Source organism: Protopterus annectens, chromosome 8.part0 (genome assembly GCF_019279795.1).
Source record: "Protopterus annectens isolate FY-2018-M chromosome 8.part0, PAN1.0, whole genome shotgun sequence".
NCBI lineage: Eukaryota > Metazoa > Chordata > Ceratodontiformes > Protopteridae > Protopterus > Protopterus annectens.
Genome location: NC_056741.1, coordinates 1,209,217,398 through 1,209,235,499, shown reverse-complemented (window position 1 = coordinate 1,209,235,499; position 18,102 = coordinate 1,209,217,398). Strand labels below are relative to the sequence as shown.

The window sequence follows — 18,102 nt, the reverse complement described above, 5'->3', positions numbered from 1 at the left end:
TCTATCTTCCTTTGTGGTTTGTAGTATTTGTGCTCCATATATTTGAGAGTATATTTGTTCAAATGTTTTAATAATGTCTTCATTTTTTGTGTAGTTTTTGTCTCTGTAGTTTATTTCTGATATATTGGAGGCATTTTTGTGCTGGCAGATACTTCTGGCCAGAGCTCTAGATGGTATTTGAGCTTCTTCTGCATAAGTGGCTAACATTCTGGCTTCATAGAAAGATAGGTTCCTGGTTTCTAACATATATAGATCCCTTTGCAGTTTTAAAAGTTCTGCTTCTGTTTGGTTCTTAGGGTTATTTATTAGTTCTTTTTCAAGATGCTCTATTTTCCCCTTCAGTATATGCGCCTCTCAGTTGTATTTTTTTATAGTATGCTGCTTTTTTGATAAACAATCTTCTGATTTGTGCTTTGGTTGCAGCCCATTCTATGTCAGTTGGTACTTGGGAGTTAGTGATATTTGTAAGAGCTATTTTTAGTATTGCTTCTGTTTCTTTTATTACATCCATTTTAGAAAGTAAATTAGGGTTTAATGACCAATTATGACCCCCTATTCTCTAAATATATCTTTTTGTCCCAGTTAATGTACAGTGTGATTTTGGAGTGATCTGAAAAGAACCTGGTATGTATAGTTATTGTTGGGTCCATGTTAATGAATATGTCAGAGATTAAGAAGAAGTCTATCCTTGACCACATTTTGTGGCATTGTGAATAGAATGGGAATTTCCCTGTTTTATCTGCACTGCTCCCATGTTTAAAAGGGTCATATAGTTTGAAATCTTGTTTGAGTTCATTAAGGGCTAATGTGGCTTGTTTATTATGTGATTTGGTCAGATTAGATTTATCCTTTTCTGGGTTTTGATATGTATTCCAGTCACCTCCAATCACTAGGTAGTGATCTTTAAATTGGTTTAAGGTTGGGTATAATGACATAAAAAAGTGTTGTTGGTTGAGCCTTGTATTTTTTTTAAACTGGCTAAACACACCTTCTGCTTACTTTACAATGCACGGCAAAATAAAAATACAAATTAACACATGACAGTAGAAGGAAAGCACACAACTGATAGGGTGCTACAGTTTCCCCTATGTGCAGTATGGCATTTTCAATAACATTAGAATAAAAATAAAAATCTACAGCTCACTGCAGACTCTGACTTTAAAGAGGGAGTAAGTCACAATTGATGTTCAAACACCCCCCTCCCCCTCCACAACACCTACAAACTCAAAACTCTCAGGGAACATCATGCTATAAATGTTTTTACTCACGTGTCCCTTTCAACTAAGCTAGATAAAGACAATTGGGTGAGTTTTGCCAAAGGCTTATTTAAAGCCTTTCAGTCTTTACAGTATGGGTCTTCCCTTCATTTAAAAGGGAAAAGGTTCCCTTCTCTCTGATATTCTTATTCATAGCCTGAGGTACAGGAATTAGACTTAGACTATAATTTTCTGGTTTCTACTCTAGAGAACAGGGAAATCTTTCTTCAGATTCCCCTCACGGAGAGTTGTCTTTTTGTGACAGTGTTACCAGGATGAAGGAGCTATTTCAGTGGGAATAAAAAGAAATACCAGAGTCCCAGCAAAGATATTATGATTTGCTACAGGTATTTTTCCCCTCAACTTGCAGCTAATCCCCTTGTTTTGCGAGCCCTACAGGGTGCCTTCCTTACAGCCAGCAGTTTGCCTTACAGTCAGCTACCAGCCCCCTGAAAATTGAATAAATTTAAGGTTCCCCAGTCTCACTTTCTAACTCTAGTGTAGATCCTGCAATAATTTCTCTTTTTAAAACATCTAAACTCAGACACCTTATAGCAGCTAACCCAATTATATCTGATAATGATGGGACAGTGTTTGATAGGTTTAGAAAGAAAGTATATACTTCTTCCACCTTGGCCTTTAGAATAGTGAATTGTTAGGCATACGTCTCTAAGTTTCTGCTTGCTTCCTTTGACAAAATGAGAAAGTTAACTGCTGATCTTCCTTCTTCATTTATTAAGACAAATCTAAATTCCTTGATTTCTTCTGTATTGCAGGTATCTAAGCACTCTCTAAAATGCTCTTTATGACACTGCTGATGTTTCTCATGCAGCTGTCACCGAGTCAGTGATGAGATTTGTCTGGCTGCATCCTCAGAATTTACCACAGAATTTGAAAGCTGGACTTATGAATGCTCCCTTGGATAAACATATTATTTGGCTCTTCTGCTGTTGACAGGTCCTTAGAGAAGCAATCTTTCAAAAACAATGGCATGGATGTTCAAAAAGAGGGGAGGATTCCTCCTAAAACCATGGACAATCTAAAAAAAAGCAGATTAAATATATGCCTCATCTTATTTCCCCCTCTCCATCCTGGCAACCCAGTAAAAATTTTGCAAAGCCTTGATCTTCACTTCTCTCTTTGGCACTCACTTCAAAGACTTGGGTTCTCAGCATCATTCAAAAAGGCTAGAGCTGACAGTAGGATTCCCTTCCTTCTTTCCAAGCGATTTCTCCACATCTTTCTAATCAGGTCTTCCTGTTTCCTCCTATTCTAGATCAAATGTTGTCTCAGGTATTATAGAAACTGCACCTCCAGATTAAATAGGAAGCCATTTTTACTGAAGAATGTTGCTGGTACCACTGAAAGATGGAACCTGGAGGTCTGTCATAGATTGTTCTTTTCTAAACCTTCACATCAAAATTAAAAAATTCAAAAGGTTCTGTTTACATTCTATTAATTCTCATTCCACTTTTTAGTTTTCTTGTAACTCTGGATTTAAAAGATGCATATCATAACATTCCAGTTCTGAAAAAAATTTAAATGCTTTTTAAGATTTCCTGTGTCTGCTTTACATTTTCAATTTTTGCTTTACAGTGCACAATAGCTTCCTACCTTAAGTTTTTGAGCCAGGACTCGTTTCTGTTCTTCCAGCAGTTTTCCCCTATCTACCTCCATTTTCTCCATCAGCTGCTGGACATTCTCCTGATAACTCCTCTCTTGGTCTACTACCATCTGTTGTAGAGCTTCTTGGTTTTTTTCCATGACCTTCATTTCCTGTTGTGTAGCTTCTGCTTTGATTCGCTCAGCTGGTTTTAGAAGAAAAAAGCAGAAAAATTAATTTTTATTAAAGTATGTCTTTGTGTTTAACAAGTCAACAGTTTCATGACAGAAGGTAAAAACATTAATTTATTTATTAGAGACCATGTGTAACTTTTTCAACTAACTAAAATCTGCAGCAATATCGATCATTAAAATATAGGCACATAAATCACTCTTAATTTTTCATCAAATCTCTTTGGCCATATCTAAGACAGAAAAAGTAACTAGATAGCGATGTATATGGACAGATAAACAGAAAGAGAGGTAAATAAAGAGGCGTTTTCTTTATAATCCTGTCAGCCTTTACTTTTATTTTATTCTTCTTGTTAAAAAAAATCCTGTTATCCCCACCAGTACAACAACTATTAAACTTACATATGCCAACTGATTCTTTGTTTAAAAACAAGAATGCATACGAATTTAGATCACTAAATACTGCACATAAATGTTCTTACCACAAACTTACTAATTTACACTCTACAGAATGAGTAAAAAATGCAAAAATACCAGTCATGCAGAAATGAACTATATGGATGAGTACGTCAGAAGTGTAGCTAGCTATTTCTGTGCCCAATGTTATCCCCTGATTGTATGCCCCTTTCAAAAAGCTTCTCTCTGAATTTGAAGTGCAAAAAAAATTAGTTTTTAAATACCATGCTTGGAGCACTGCAATGTAATAGTAACCTGTTTAGACAGTGACTGGGATTGGCTGATCGCACCCCCTAACACTTTGCTCCTAAGGAGGCTTACTTCTCTGCCTCTCTGTAGTTATGCTACTGATTACTGTATATGAACACTGACATCTTCGTATCACAAGGGCAAAGTCTGAGATCCAGTAACATCTACTTCACCACCTACTCTTCACATTTGCCTTCATTACCCACAGCATGATCACCCCCTGCACACGCATTGCAACTTCCTTTTGACTTCTCAATTGCAATTTTGAATTCCATTATTTGATCTTCCAGGTTCCTCAGGAAGGCTGTCCCATGAACCTATCAACAACTCCATAAAACACTTTCTCCTGCTGCCATAAATCCATCCGTTCTTCAGCTTCAGAAAATCTCCCCTTGTTCTCTCATACACTACTTACTTTAAAAGATAATTTGGCTCTGGACTCACTTCAGTCATATTAGGCAGTTAAACATTTTTATATGCTTCTTGATAGTTTTTTCCCTTCAAGGGTACACATCTTAAAATGCACACAGCTTGTGAAGGATAGCAGCATTAACTGAGATTAAACAGCTTACAGTTTAGTACCTCCTATCACACGAAGAAAGTTACGTATGACAAACTTTTTGGTCTTGCTCTGTTGACTCCATTTCATTAAGCCACTATCGTCAATGGTGCTTAACATGGGAGGGAACCTGTGAAAATCAAAGATTCTTAAGTATGATTCTTTGAATGGCAAAAATATAAGTAATTTCAGGAGGAATACATAATAACTCTGAAATTGCAATATTTACAGTGTTCCCTCTTCTCAGAGGTACAGTGAACTTGTAGTTAGCACATTTAAGTAGTAGCTATTGTTTGTTGCTGGATAGATGATCAAAACTCAGAACATTGAATTTAAAAGTTCAATGGCGTCCTTTCATGGCAGCTAGACTATGAGAAGAGAAAAAAAGTGAGTGCTATGTTTTCCTCACTTTTTCCCTCTTTACGTTTCTATGATGTCAGAGTTAGTGTAAATATATATATATATACATAGACACACACACACACACACACACACATATATATATATATATATATATATATATATATATATATATATATACGGGTTCCGTTCAAAAGCTCGAAATACTGAAATCTTGAATTTCAGTATTTCGAGCCCAAGAAGCTGAATCCACATAATAGCAAAAGTTTAGAAGCGCGAAATTCAAAACCTCAAATACCAGAGGTTTCGAATTTCGCGCTTCTAAAGTTCCACTATGGTTATATATTCAGGTAAGTGTGTGTGTGTGTGTGTGTGTGTGTGTGTGTGTGTGTGTGTGTGTTAAGGGATTTGGGTAGGGGCTGTGGTGTGTGTCAGTGTGTTTTGTTGCTGTGATGTGTATGTGCAAAGAGAAAGTAGCTTGTGTGGTGGTGTTTTGTGTGTGTTTGTATGCAGTGCGACCTCGGAGTGAGAATATGTAAGTAGTGGGGTGTGGGGGGTGCAGGGGTGCTTGCCCCCCTGCTTTCATGAAGTAGAGTGATTGTGTGTGTTTGTGTGCTGGATGGTGTGTGTGTGTGTAGTAAAACTGTGAAATTCAAAACTTCCGGTATTCGAGATTTTGAATTTCGCGTTATTTAGTTTTCGTTGTTTTGTGGATTCCACTTCTTGGGCTCGTGATACTGAAATTTGAGATTTCAGTATTTCGAGCTTTTGAAGTGAATCTATATATATATATATATATATATATATATATATATATATATATATATAAAGACTGAAAGTAAGCACTGATACAGCAAATGTCAACAATACAAAAAAAGAATCAAAAACCGACAGCCCTGTATAATCCATACTTAAGGGACTTTATTAACTATTAACCATACCATGCATAAAGAACATAAACCAGGTTTTACCCACACAGGAGCCTCTTCAGTATACTTACATACATAGATGGATAGATAAATAGAAAGATAGACAGCTATATAGATATACAGCTGCAACTGAGAAGAGCAAACACTCATAATGAGCGACTGATGTTTACTGATATAAAAGGTGAACACTCATATCAGCAAAATTGTTTACAATGGAGATTTTACTGGCAGCCTTTTTCATGAGATTGTGTTGCAATGGGGTAAGGGAATTTGCCCTTACCCCAATACTTTCTGATCTCAGAGTTGATATACAAAATTAGTGGAGGGTGTGGGGGGTGCAGGGGGGACTTGACCGACAGAAAAATAATTTTACCTTCCCTGTTTTTGATCATTTTAGATTTGCTCTAAAATGATCACTCTTTTTACATTCACTCATTAGATCATTTGGTATTTCATGAGATAATCATATATGTGTGTGCTCAAAAAAAAACTAATTTTTTGCATTTTTTGTCCTTTTGATGAGTGACTTTCCATGATGTTAGATTTAGTGGGGTTGAAAAATCATGCTTCAATTAAACAAGATACAAGTACTGTAGTGTAGAACCCCTATAACTGGGTGGAATACAGAGAGTTTAAATACTTTAAAGATGCAGCACTGGGTTATGGAGTTCACCTTTTTTTGATACTGCAGTTTAATTTCTGAAGTGTTATTTTTTAATAGTAATCCAGAATTGTTTTGGGTTATGCATATGTGTATGTTGTTTTTCTCTTACGTATTCTTAGTTTGCATGTATTGGTTGTGTCTTGTTTCCAAAAAAAAAAAAAAAAAATCATGCCCTTTAAGAAGTATAATAAAAAGGGATATAATAATGGTCTTCAACTGCCTTCTCTTGGTGCAACTTGTATAAACAAGAACTATAGAGTTTGGAATACATTGACACCTGCTCCAACTTTTAGAGCTTTTGTGTTATTGTGTATTTTTGCAGAGCTTTGAAATTATACTACGTTTGTGGCATCATTATATGTTTTGCAAAAGGGGCACCTAAGTGTTGTGGGTGAGACCTATTCAGGAAAGTTAAACATTTATACAGTCCCTATCAGAAACTGTAATCTTTTTGCACCACATGCCTTTATTTATGGAAGCTGTGATTACTAAGCCAGCTGAAGAAAGAAACCAAATATCAAAAGGTAATACATAAGGATTTCTTTAGATGAAGAAGACAATAAGAGAGATGAAAAGAGAAGATGGGAGGGGACTTACTCTTATCCAATGACAGATCACCAAATTATCAAGATTGTATGGGGCTATGAAGTATGCCAGAAATGTCTGCAATGGAAAAAAGACTGGAAGAAAAAATCAGAACATTACATTATGGGGGGCGGAGATGGGCCAGCAACATGGAAAAGTTTGTAAGCCTGCATTGTGACTCCTATTTCTTTCTGCAGCCTGAGCTCTACAATCACACAGACATATCGCCAATGACATATGCCAGGTACAAAAATTATATCTAAAATTTGTATTTTACTGCTACAAAGCAACTTCACTTCTTTATTTAAATACTTTTCACTGAAGATTTGCATAAAAATTCTATACATACAAGTTAATAGGTAGTACATTTCAAACAAGGCTGGCCATCAACATGTAACAAAACCCAACATGTATACATTTACATCCATAAAACAGCATTAACTCCCCAGTTCCACCTGACTTGTTATCCCAGCTGCAGAGACCATATTCCTGCCTTGTATCATTTGCCTTATAGATCTTTCCTATTTCTCTCTCTCTCTCTTTACTCTTTAGAATACCTAGTTAATTTGTCCTCTGAAAACTGGCCAGTCTTATAGTACATGTTCACCTTTTCTCATTTCTGCTTCATTCCATTTGATCCATCCGCCACTTTATAATCTCATATAACATTAAAATTGTCCTTACAAAACAAATTAGGTTTATAGGTAGATACAAGGCTATCGGCCCTGGGACCTATATAAGCCTAGCCAAAAAGGTTCCTGGCTTTCGCCACCCACACAAATTATTTTCCTGTGCCCCTGTCGAGCAGTGCAGCAGAAGTGATCCCTGGGGTGAATTTTCTATTTCCCATCATTCGTCAAGATTTTTCTTAAAGAGGGCTAATGAGGAGCTTTGGTTGATATGAATGGGTAGTTTGTTCCAGAGTATGGAAAGTCTCTGGGACAGGAATCTATCCCTCCAGCATGTTCTGTTTATTGTGGTGACAAGGTTTAGGTCCCTGGAGTGTGTGGTTCGGAGAGACTGGGATTTCTTTAAGTGTAGCATGTCCAACAACTCTGGGTTAGACATAGCTTTCTATGTTAGGCAGAGATCGCCTGAGTAGGCGATATGCGACGGAGTAGAGCTGGAGTCTTTTGAGACGGTCTGCGTATGGCATCTGTTTGAGGCTGATAATCCTCTTAGTGAGGTATTTCTGTGACCTTTCCAATTGTTGTAGGTGTTTTGTGAGATACATGCCAAATGGGGCATTGTACTTTATAATAGGTCTGAAGAGCTATGAGTAGAGAGGAACAATGGCCTCCTTTTTTCTAGAGGAGAACCCTTTTATCATGAGGTGTGCCATGAAGAAGGATTTACTGACTACTGTGGCAATGTGGTTATCAAAGGAGAGACTACTGTCCACCTGTGTCCCGAGGTCTCTTATTACTTTTGGTGTTTAGTGAGCTACCACCTATGTGGTAGTTCATGGGTACCGAGTTTTTCCCAAAGGGGATGACAATGCACTTCTTGGCATTGAGCTTGAGGCCATGACTTTGACACCAAGCATCTGTCTCTGTGAGGCCCTTTTGTAGAATGTCTACATCATTAGGTGATTCTATTATGGCTCCCAGTTTGCAGTCATCTGTGAACTTTGTTAGACAAAGACCTTCTGTGTTGGCCTGCACTTTATAGAAGTAGATGCTGAACAGGAGAAGACCCAGGAACAAACCCCGTGGTACTCCACTCGTCACTGGTCTGAAGTCGGACTTGCAGTTGGCTACTTTTATTCTGTGGGTTCTGTCAGTGAGCCAGTTGGCCACCCATCTTGTGACATAGGGATTTATGCAAAGTTTAGTGAGTTTATCTATAATTCCAGAGTGGGGGATGGTATTGAAAGCCTTGGCGAGGTCAAGATAGGCTGTGTGCACTACCTTGCCCTTGTCTACAGCTTTGGCGACTGCTTCAAAGAAGTCAATCAGGTTTAATCTACCTTTTACAAACCCAAACTAAGTGGGGTCCAGGGTTTGGAGGTTACCTATATCTTTGTTTATAAGCTCCAAGATGATACGTTCCATGACCTTGCAGGCCACGCTCGTCAGGCTAATGGGACGGTAGTTTTTGGGGTCTGTGGTGGCACCCCCTTTGTGGAGTGGGATAACCGTCGATATGCGCCATTCAGTAGGCACATAGGAAATAGGAAGTCTTGTCTAACTGTTTTCTGTATTGATGTCAGAACTTTTCTACTGCATTATTTTAAGCAGTTCTCTGTGATCTCTGAACTTTTGACTAGCACTGTGTAGTAAGAAGTATTGTCTTGTGTTATTATTATTTATTATTAAATATTTTTAAACCTTTCAACTGTGGCTGTTTATGTAGAAATAATTTAAGCTCTAGAGTACATTGCATGTATATAATGATACTGTCCAAGCCACTCCAAATAAGCCTTGATGTTCATCACACTTACCATTTGGATAATAACATTGCACAGTAATAATTGGACACCCTTTGACAAGGGCCTTATTATTAGCTGATATTAGTGGTTGGTGGCAAATGGTACTACCGTATAGTCTGGGCAGAAGGGGCATAGCTGGAAAACCTGTGCCAGTCTTCCCCAGGAGTGTCTGTGTGTTTGTATGTAACTCATATCTCAAAATGTGTGTGTGTGTCAGCTACTTGGGTATGGACACAAAGCACTGGTTGGACAGAGAGGGTGCTGGAGGTTTTAGCTTGACCACTAGGCTGAGATCTGTACACTATAGCTGCGCCAGTGGGGAGTCTTACTGGGGATCAGGAGAGAAAGGGAGAAACCAGCCCCAGACTGACTGTGATCTCTGTGTTCTCTTAAGGGAAATTGTACTTTACTGTGTGCTTATTTGTTATCCTTCCCAATGTGGACGCCCCTCGCTGGTGTTAGTGGTCAGGATTGAGGCTCCTTGATTGCTGGGTCAATACATGGGCATCACAGTAACAACTTTAATACAAGGACCAGTGATGTGACGAATATAATAAATAAAAATTGCAATATTTTAATGGCTATGCCAGAATTACAATTGCTAGATGACAGACCAAGATTCACTTATAAGAATTGTAATAATCTGAAGAGAAGATTATGTTATATAGATTTTAAGCCAACTAATAGCGGCCACATCATCAAAGTTGGCACTTTTCCTTAACTGTAGTTGCTGTAAAGATATATCTACCAATAATGTGTTCATTCACCCAGTAACTAAAAAAGACTATACCTTTTACTGATATGCCACATGCAGTTTTATGTAGGAAAGTGCAGTCGAAAACTAAAAGAACGAATAACTGAACATAAATCAGACATACGCAGGAATGTCCAGACAAATGCTCTGAGTAAACATATCTTGGACTCTGATTTGAACCATGAGTTTACATTTAGGCTAGTTGAAGTGGTACACAAGCAGATTAGGGGTGGAGACATAAACTATATCTTAGAAAATAAAGAAAATAACTGGATTATAAGATTAAGGGCTGATTCACAACCAGGGCTAAATAGTGCTGTCAGCATTAAGCCTGTCCTGATCAGGAAAAAGATGCAATTACACTGATAATAGTTTTAGAATGTATTTAGTTTTACTTGCAATGTTTTATGTGAATTTTGTATGTAAATGTTTTAAAAGATCTACTTAGAATATTTTTCAAAATGTATTTTGTATGGTAATTGTATGATTATTTCAAACTGCATGGCTGTGATCATGTGACATTCATTTTTTTCTTTATATACAGTGGATAATTTGATTGTAATATAGTAGCACTGAGGAAGGATTTTCCCAAAAACTTTGCAATAAAGTTGATGTTATCTTGTTGTTCTCTTAATAATGTTTTCCACCCATATTGCCGAAAGTAGGAGCACTTTTTCTCCGTTTCATTCTGACAGTATTTCATTCTTAATACACTTTTATGATGTTTATTTACATATTTATACATGCTTTTATATTTTTTATAAACACATTATTTTAAACCAGTGTTATTTATTAAGTATAAGAAATTAGGAAGGAGTATTAAGCAGCATAGGTTTAGTTCCATTTGATGGGTAGCTTGTTATTGGTACCATTCTCCAGCTTGAATTAATGATTTCCTAGAATATATAATATTCATATGCAGTAGTATGGGCATATTACAGGCCAGGTATCTGATTTAAATAGAGTTAAAGCATCTTCTTAAGGAGAAGTTTTGGTGTTTGTTTTTCTATTATGTTAACTTTTACACAGTTTGAGTTATGCTTATAATTAATTATTTATAATACAGTGCTTAAAAGCATATAATAACATATTGCCTATGACAATATGGATTTTATAAAGGTTTTAGCATTTATAATGTAGGAAACAATTTTATTCCATAATTAGGTTAATTATTTTAATGATTTTATTAAACTTAATTGTTTCTATTAGCCCTTTATGGGAGATTATTTAAACAAAAGGAATGCCTAGATGTGTATAGTGATCTGAGGAAGTCCCAGTTACTAGGGACAAAAAGCGTGGTGAGGAAGTTAATGCGTTTTATGACCATCAACTAATAACCACGTGAACGACAGGAATGGAGCAGAAACCATTTAATCATCATGAAAAAACATAAAAGCACTATCACCTCGACTGAGCGCTTTCACCCTTACTTATTGGGCATCGTCAGAGTCGAAAGACATATCACACTTCCTGTATTTAAATACAAAGAATGCATACATAACTTCCTTCATAATTAAAATTAAAAACAGTTCCAAGTAAAACTATAAACCTTTGACAATCACACTGGTTATTAGTTGGTGGTTATTCTACGTGCATTGTTTGTTTTGGCTAATGCAATTTACGTTTTGCTCTTTGTTTTTATTGGAATAAAGTGTATGGTCTTTTCGTGAAGTTCTCCAAGCTGGTGTTTTGTTGCTTGCCCATCCACTGTGCTTTAATTGTGTTTCTGGTTGGTATATGCTCTTAGCATGGTTTTTCTGAGTTTTACTTATTTCAATATGAGAGTTTCAAATCTATTTTCTCCAATTCCAAACAGACACATCTAATTTAATTCAACTTCCATAGTTAAAATCCTCCCCTACCTATTGTTTTTCACAAAGAGTATGAGCAGACACCCAAGAAAAAAACATGCTGCATATCAATCCATTCTGTGAGGCATTTCCTACACTTGACAATCTTGCTTTCTCCCACTTTATTTCAGTCTGGCATGACAAGTCAGCTTTCGAACATCTTCCCATTCTTCTTTGATGGGCTGTTCTGTCCGTTTTCCAGTGTATATACAGAGCTACTACTGTCCTCCCCCCTACAATTCTCCATAATTCATATATCCTCTTTTGCCTCCTTCACAGTACTCTTTTTAATTACAACTGCTTCCTTTTTATGCTGTCTGGGTTGACTCTTCTTACTCTTCCCAACTCTCTTATTACTTCCCATATTTACACACTGCCTCCCAAATATAATCTTTTCTCTCAGTTGTTTTTGCACTCCTAAACACTCTTATGTTCTACCATTTCTTTGTAGCAAGTCTGTGCCTGTCCATATATTTCTCAGGTCTCTGTTTTCTCCAACAGCTAACTTTTGGGGAATATTTCATACAACAAATTTCTCTTCAAAAATACTAGAGTCTCCCTCCCATTATTTACTTCCACTCCACAGACTACATCATGTGACTGCTGACTTTCCACTCTGTCTTACATACGTTTCATAGTTTTGTAGAACTGCTTCAAGCCTGTTACTTCCATAAAAGACAAGAATATGTCTTATTAAACAACCTCACTTTATTTATGTTTAGTTGACTGGGTTAGTCCTACTTATGGCCTATTTACAGGAGAGACCAGAGGTTGTATTCAAACTAACTAGGAGAAATGTACCCAGAGCAAAGTGTAAATTATACCCACTCTTTTTTCTGAAGGGGGTGCTGAGAGCTGTACCAGTCAGGAGAATGGAGGTGACTGGAATCAGTATGGGGAAAAATATGCATGAGCAAGATCAACAGCAAACTAAAGTTACTAAAGAAGAATTATCCAAAGTAATGAGCTACAGCTGAGTGGCCTGTAAGGTGCTGTACTGGACATGATGGACCAGTAGAAGCTAACAGATGAGGTGGTACTACTGTGGGCTTATGCAGTTGAGAAGTGTGTATTGTTGACACATAAACATCAACATGAAGTGGATTCATTAAAAAATGACTTGGTTGTTGATTTTGTGCAACTTTCAAGAAAGGGGGAGCTTACAGAAGGTCACGCAGGTGATATGAAAAGTATACAAAGTAAGGATTTTCTGGAAGTTCATCAGAATGCAGAGAAATAGGTGGGTGGAGAAATCCGTCATTCATATGCCACTGTTGCAGCACTGAGCAGCCTAAAAGAGGTAGAAAACAGCCAACAGTAAGAATGACAATAAAAAAGACAGTCTGATAGATGGACATTTTGTTGATCATGTTATTACACCATTGGAAATATAAGTACAAAAAATATGTTCATCTATTCTTTAATTTGGGGTAAAAATAGTTTGCAATTTAACATCTGTAACTTCTGATGGAGAAATTTATAAATGTATATAAAAAAGGCTTTTAGCCATGGAGTGAATACGTGTCTTTAGAATTGCATGTCATGATTTAAAAGAAACTGTTTATTCAATTCTGAACTGATAATGCAGAAGAGCAGCTATAATGCAATACTTAAAGATTGACCCTAGGATTCAAAAAGGCATAACACACAGCACTAACCTGTCCAGTTTAGCTTTTCACAGTGCCTTATGCCTAAGCAATACAGAGACAACTGTACTGCAGCAGCTGTATGAACAAACTATCCTGTGGCATGGACAGCAGTCTCACTAGTGAAGCCCCATGGGTGCAGCTGATGTGAATTAGCCATGTGCTCTCCCTCACAAGTATTGCCAGAATCTGAAAAGCATGGCAGAGTGATTCAGAGAACAGCTCTAAAAATGCAACTCGGGGAGCAAAGTGTACAAAAGTGTATGCCATCGTTTGACAGTGTACATCCATTTACTTCAATGGAAGGATCGGGGCTGTTAATATCACTGCAGGTAAGTAGTGAAAAGCAACCTGAGTGTGGGCGTGTGTGTGTGTTTGTCTGTGGAGGGGAGGGTGTGTGTGTGTGTGTCTGTAGGGTCAAGTTTGCGGTGTGTGTGTATGCTTGCTCAAACTCACTTGTTTATGTGTATGTGAATGCTGGAAAGTGCCTGTGCAACAGAATTGTATGGGATGGTAGGGAAACATTAGCAATGTCAAGTTTAACAGTGCATTGTTCAGTTTTGAAACATTTTACACGATAATGAGCTGGTAATGAGGTGTTGTTCAGTGCTACTTTATCACGTTTCTAAATCACAGAATCCAATGTTGTCTATTTTCGTCTGATTCAACTGTGGGTTGTCAGATCTGGTTGGATCCAACCTTAGCACCGACAAAAAAGACTTTGCTCCAAAGCTCTGACTCCTCCCCTACCCAACCCATAACTCTTCAAGCTCCACCTCAACACCTCAGATATGGTTTGACATGGAAAATTTCAGACACTTATTTGAGGGCTCCATTTCATGTTGGAAGCCTTCATATCCTTTTCTACTCCTCCCTTATAGAGTTAGAGTGTTTTCTTTAAATAAATATAATTGTTAATACAGTTAAAGATTTTTGGAATTAATAAGTAGATTGTTTATATAAGTTAGGTTTACTACTAGTTTTTTATATTCTGTATAGACAGTTTAGATCGGTATTGTGTAATACTTAGACTGTGTTTACTTCTTAATTCGCTTTATTTTATTGTAGTTATTGTATAGGGTCCGAAATGTCTAAGAACCAAGATTTTAGAAAATATTCTGAGTGTGGCCATAAGCTCCCGCCACAAGATCCCCACCAGAAGTGTGTCTGCTGCTTGGCGGCACAGCACTTAAGAGACCTCTTGTCAGGCTTGTACTTCTTTCAGTGATGGGGCTCTTCAACAGAGGAAAGAAAAATGAATAAAGGACTTTTCCCTGCCGAGCCATCTCCCTCCACCTGCACCTCTCCAGCGGCTGAGGAGAAGAAGGATAGAGAAAGTGATAACACAAAAATGAAGGAGAAATCCACTGATAAAGATACCAATACTGACAACTCAGAGAAATCAAGGAAAAGATTACCAGATCCGACTTCTGCTTCAGAGTCGGACCCAAAAACTTCTCAGCGATCAGATCCATCAATTTCTCGAATCTATCTGCCTCATGATTAGCCCCAGTTCTCACTGGAACTGGTCAGTCCTAGACTATGTTCACCAGTATTACAAAGCAGGAGAACTTCCAGACTTTCATCTTTAGCTTTGTCCACCCAGCCCTACAGAAGCCTCTTGGTACAGGATGTTGACAGGGTGATGAGATTTTTGAGAGCTCAGATTCAGCTTGAAGTTCTCTTGGTATTGTCACCTTTGAACGTACCGAGCACAGTAGCAACTACCCCTCCATTACAAATGCGGACACTGATCCAACCTACAGAACCAACTGCTTTGATGCCAATCTGTCCTGAGGTAACTGGGTTGGGACCGATAACATTCTCTACCTTAACCCTCCCTTCCTCTGTTGATCCCAATACATTTGTAGCCGACAAAGTCTCAACGCCAAGTTTTGGGCACCATGGGGGTATCCACACCAAGATATTCTGAGCTGTTTTTACCTCTCAGAGCCTTGCGTTTCATAGCTTGGCACTGAGATCTGCTTTGGAGTCAAGATCTTTCAGTTCTGAGGAAGGTCCCATCCAAGCTTAAAGCCATGGAGTTCCTTGGAACCAATAGCATTTTGGCTTTTGAGACATTTCAGAGAGTTTTTTCGACTCCAAGAGATAAGTTACCTTCACCCAGACCAGCACCACCCAAGACTCATGACAAAACTGTCTCTTTCTATCATCAATCTGTTAGACAGGGACAAATGGAACCTAGACCCCTGATTCGGAACCCTCTGATCTTCCTGCAGAGCTGGTTCACTAAAACAGATGTGCAAGCGGAAACAAAATAATTTCTGGAGTCTATCACTGATGACATAGACTCTGATGAAGGAGAAGGATCCCCTAGATCTCTACCTGAAGATGTCACCTTAAGTGAAATTCTAGAGTTGATGAAACAGAAGGGGTTATGGTCCACCATCAATCCTTCTCCTGAAGAGTCTGTGCTCCGGAATGCCTTCAGTTCTGGCCCATCCACATCCTGGATGGTAACCCCATTGACCCCTCAGTGGACCTAATAGCACTATGGGCATGGAAGGACCCAGGTGTGGTGGAAGTCGTATCTAAAAAAATGATAAAATCTTATCTGCACCTTCTGATATAAAACACTGAAGCAAGATGCCAGCTGTAGATGCAATGGTGGTAGCTGCAGTGACCAAAAAAGAATTCTCAGAAGAGATCACCTCAGTTCATCCACATAACAAAGAGACTAGAGAAATGGATCATTTTGGGAAATGTACCTATGCTTCGGTGTCCAAATCTTTCGCAAGGATCCTGTTTACCAATATCCAGAAAAAAGTGGAATCTCAGCTATCGACCCTACAATCATCATCTAGTGTGGCCATGCAGCGAGTTTCTAATGCAGCTAAAGGTAGAGAAAGAGCAGCAGGCACTGACATTACAGTCTGCTAGCATGCCTGGATGTGTCTTTGTGCCTCTGCTGAAAGTTTCAAGACGTCTTTCATCAAAGCTATTTTTGATGGGTCCATGGGTCCACCTTATTCAGACGAAAGGTGAAAGAGACTTTACCTAGAAGTCAGCAAGATAGTAATACCCTCTCTGCTGTCAGCATCCAATTATCCACTCTTCAGAGATCCATCTCCAGGAATCATAGGAGGTTATTAGGCTATCAACCCGCAGGTCATTTCAAGCCTGTTTATCCCAATGTTATACCACAGAAACTCTAGTCAATACCCAGGACTGTATTTATTAATGACTGCCCATGTCCAGAAGGGTTGTGGGTGCTATCCACAGTAAGAATTTACCATGTCCCATCCACTCATCCAGGTTCCTTTTGAACAGTGTCATAGAAGTGCTCAGATTCACATGAATTAGCAGCCTATTCCAAAGATCTGGCAGTTGCTGGGAGACAAATCTGCCCTTCCAGCATGTCCTATTCAACTTGCAAGCAATATTTAGGTCCCTGGAACGGGTAGCTGTAATCCCGTTTGCTACATTAAGTTTGGGTTAGAGGTTGCTCTGTAAGCCAGGAATAAATCTCCCCTTAGAAGTCTATACAAGACTGAGTATAGTGACAGGGACTTTAGTCGGTCTGTGTAAGGCACATGCTGGAGTCCCTTAATCTTCTTAGTTAGAAACCTCTGATGTCTCTCCAGTTGATGCACATGCATTATATGGTATATGCTGAAAGCAGCATTATACTCAGTTATGGGCCTGATTAGTGACAAGTATAGAGGGGTTATAACCTCCTTTGCTCTAGAGGAGATGCCTTTGCTAATCAAGTGTGCTATGTAGAAAGCCTGCCTTACTATAGTAGACATATGGTGGTCAAAGTTAAGGTCGCAGTCTGCTTGTGATCCCAGATCTCTTACCACTTTGTAGGTTCATAAGGTATTGTTGTTAATTTGATAGTGTGAAGGAACACCGTTTTTACCGAAGGGAATGATGATGCATTTCTTTGTATTCAGTTTGAGACTGTGACTAGGACAACAGTTGTTGGTCTGAGTAAGACCCTCCTAAAGTACATGGACATCATATGGGAATTGCATAATTTCACCCAGTTTGCGGTCGTCCACAGACCTGGTCAGCCACAGCCCCTTAGTTTTGGCTTGAACTTCTGAGAAGTATATACTAAACAGTAGGGGGCCCAGCACTGACCCCTATGGCACTCTGCTCGTGACAGGTCTGCTGGTTGATGTGGAGTCACCCAATTTGATAGTGTATGACCGGTTTGTAAGCCAGTTGGCAACCCATCTTACAACAAAGGAGTTTATATTCAGTTTGCCAAATCTATCATTATGCCTGAGTGTGGGATTGTGTCAAAGGCCTTTGCCAAGTCCAGGCATGCTGCGTGCACAGATTTGCCCTTGTCAGTGGCCCAGGTCACATTTTAGAAGAAATCCACCAGGATTAACAGGCAGGATCTTCCCTTGATGAAGCCGAATTGGGTCAGATCCAGGGTTTGGAGGTCGCCTATGTCTTTATTTATGAAGTCCATGATGATACGTTCCATGGCTTTACAGATGAGGCTGGTCAGACTTATGGGTCTATAATTCCCTGGGACTGTTGCTACACTACCTTTGTGGAGGGGATAGCTGTTGCTGTTCTTCATTCCACAGG

The 18,102-nt window shown here is 38.6% G+C and overlaps 1 protein-coding gene across 2 annotated transcripts in view; it reads right to left on the bottom strand.

Moving 5' to 3' along the window:
• Positions 1 to 18,102, bottom strand: part of LOC122809313 (guanylate-binding protein 1-like) — a 543,787-nt gene that overhangs the window by 26,962 nt on the left and 498,723 nt on the right. For both annotated transcript variants that reach the window (XM_044080711.1, XM_044080712.1), the window contains one exon: positions 2,871 to 3,064. In XM_044080711.1, coding sequence (XP_043936646.1) covers positions 2,871 to 3,064 — 194 coding nt within the window. The remainder of the gene's footprint in view (positions 1 to 2,870; positions 3,065 to 18,102) is intronic.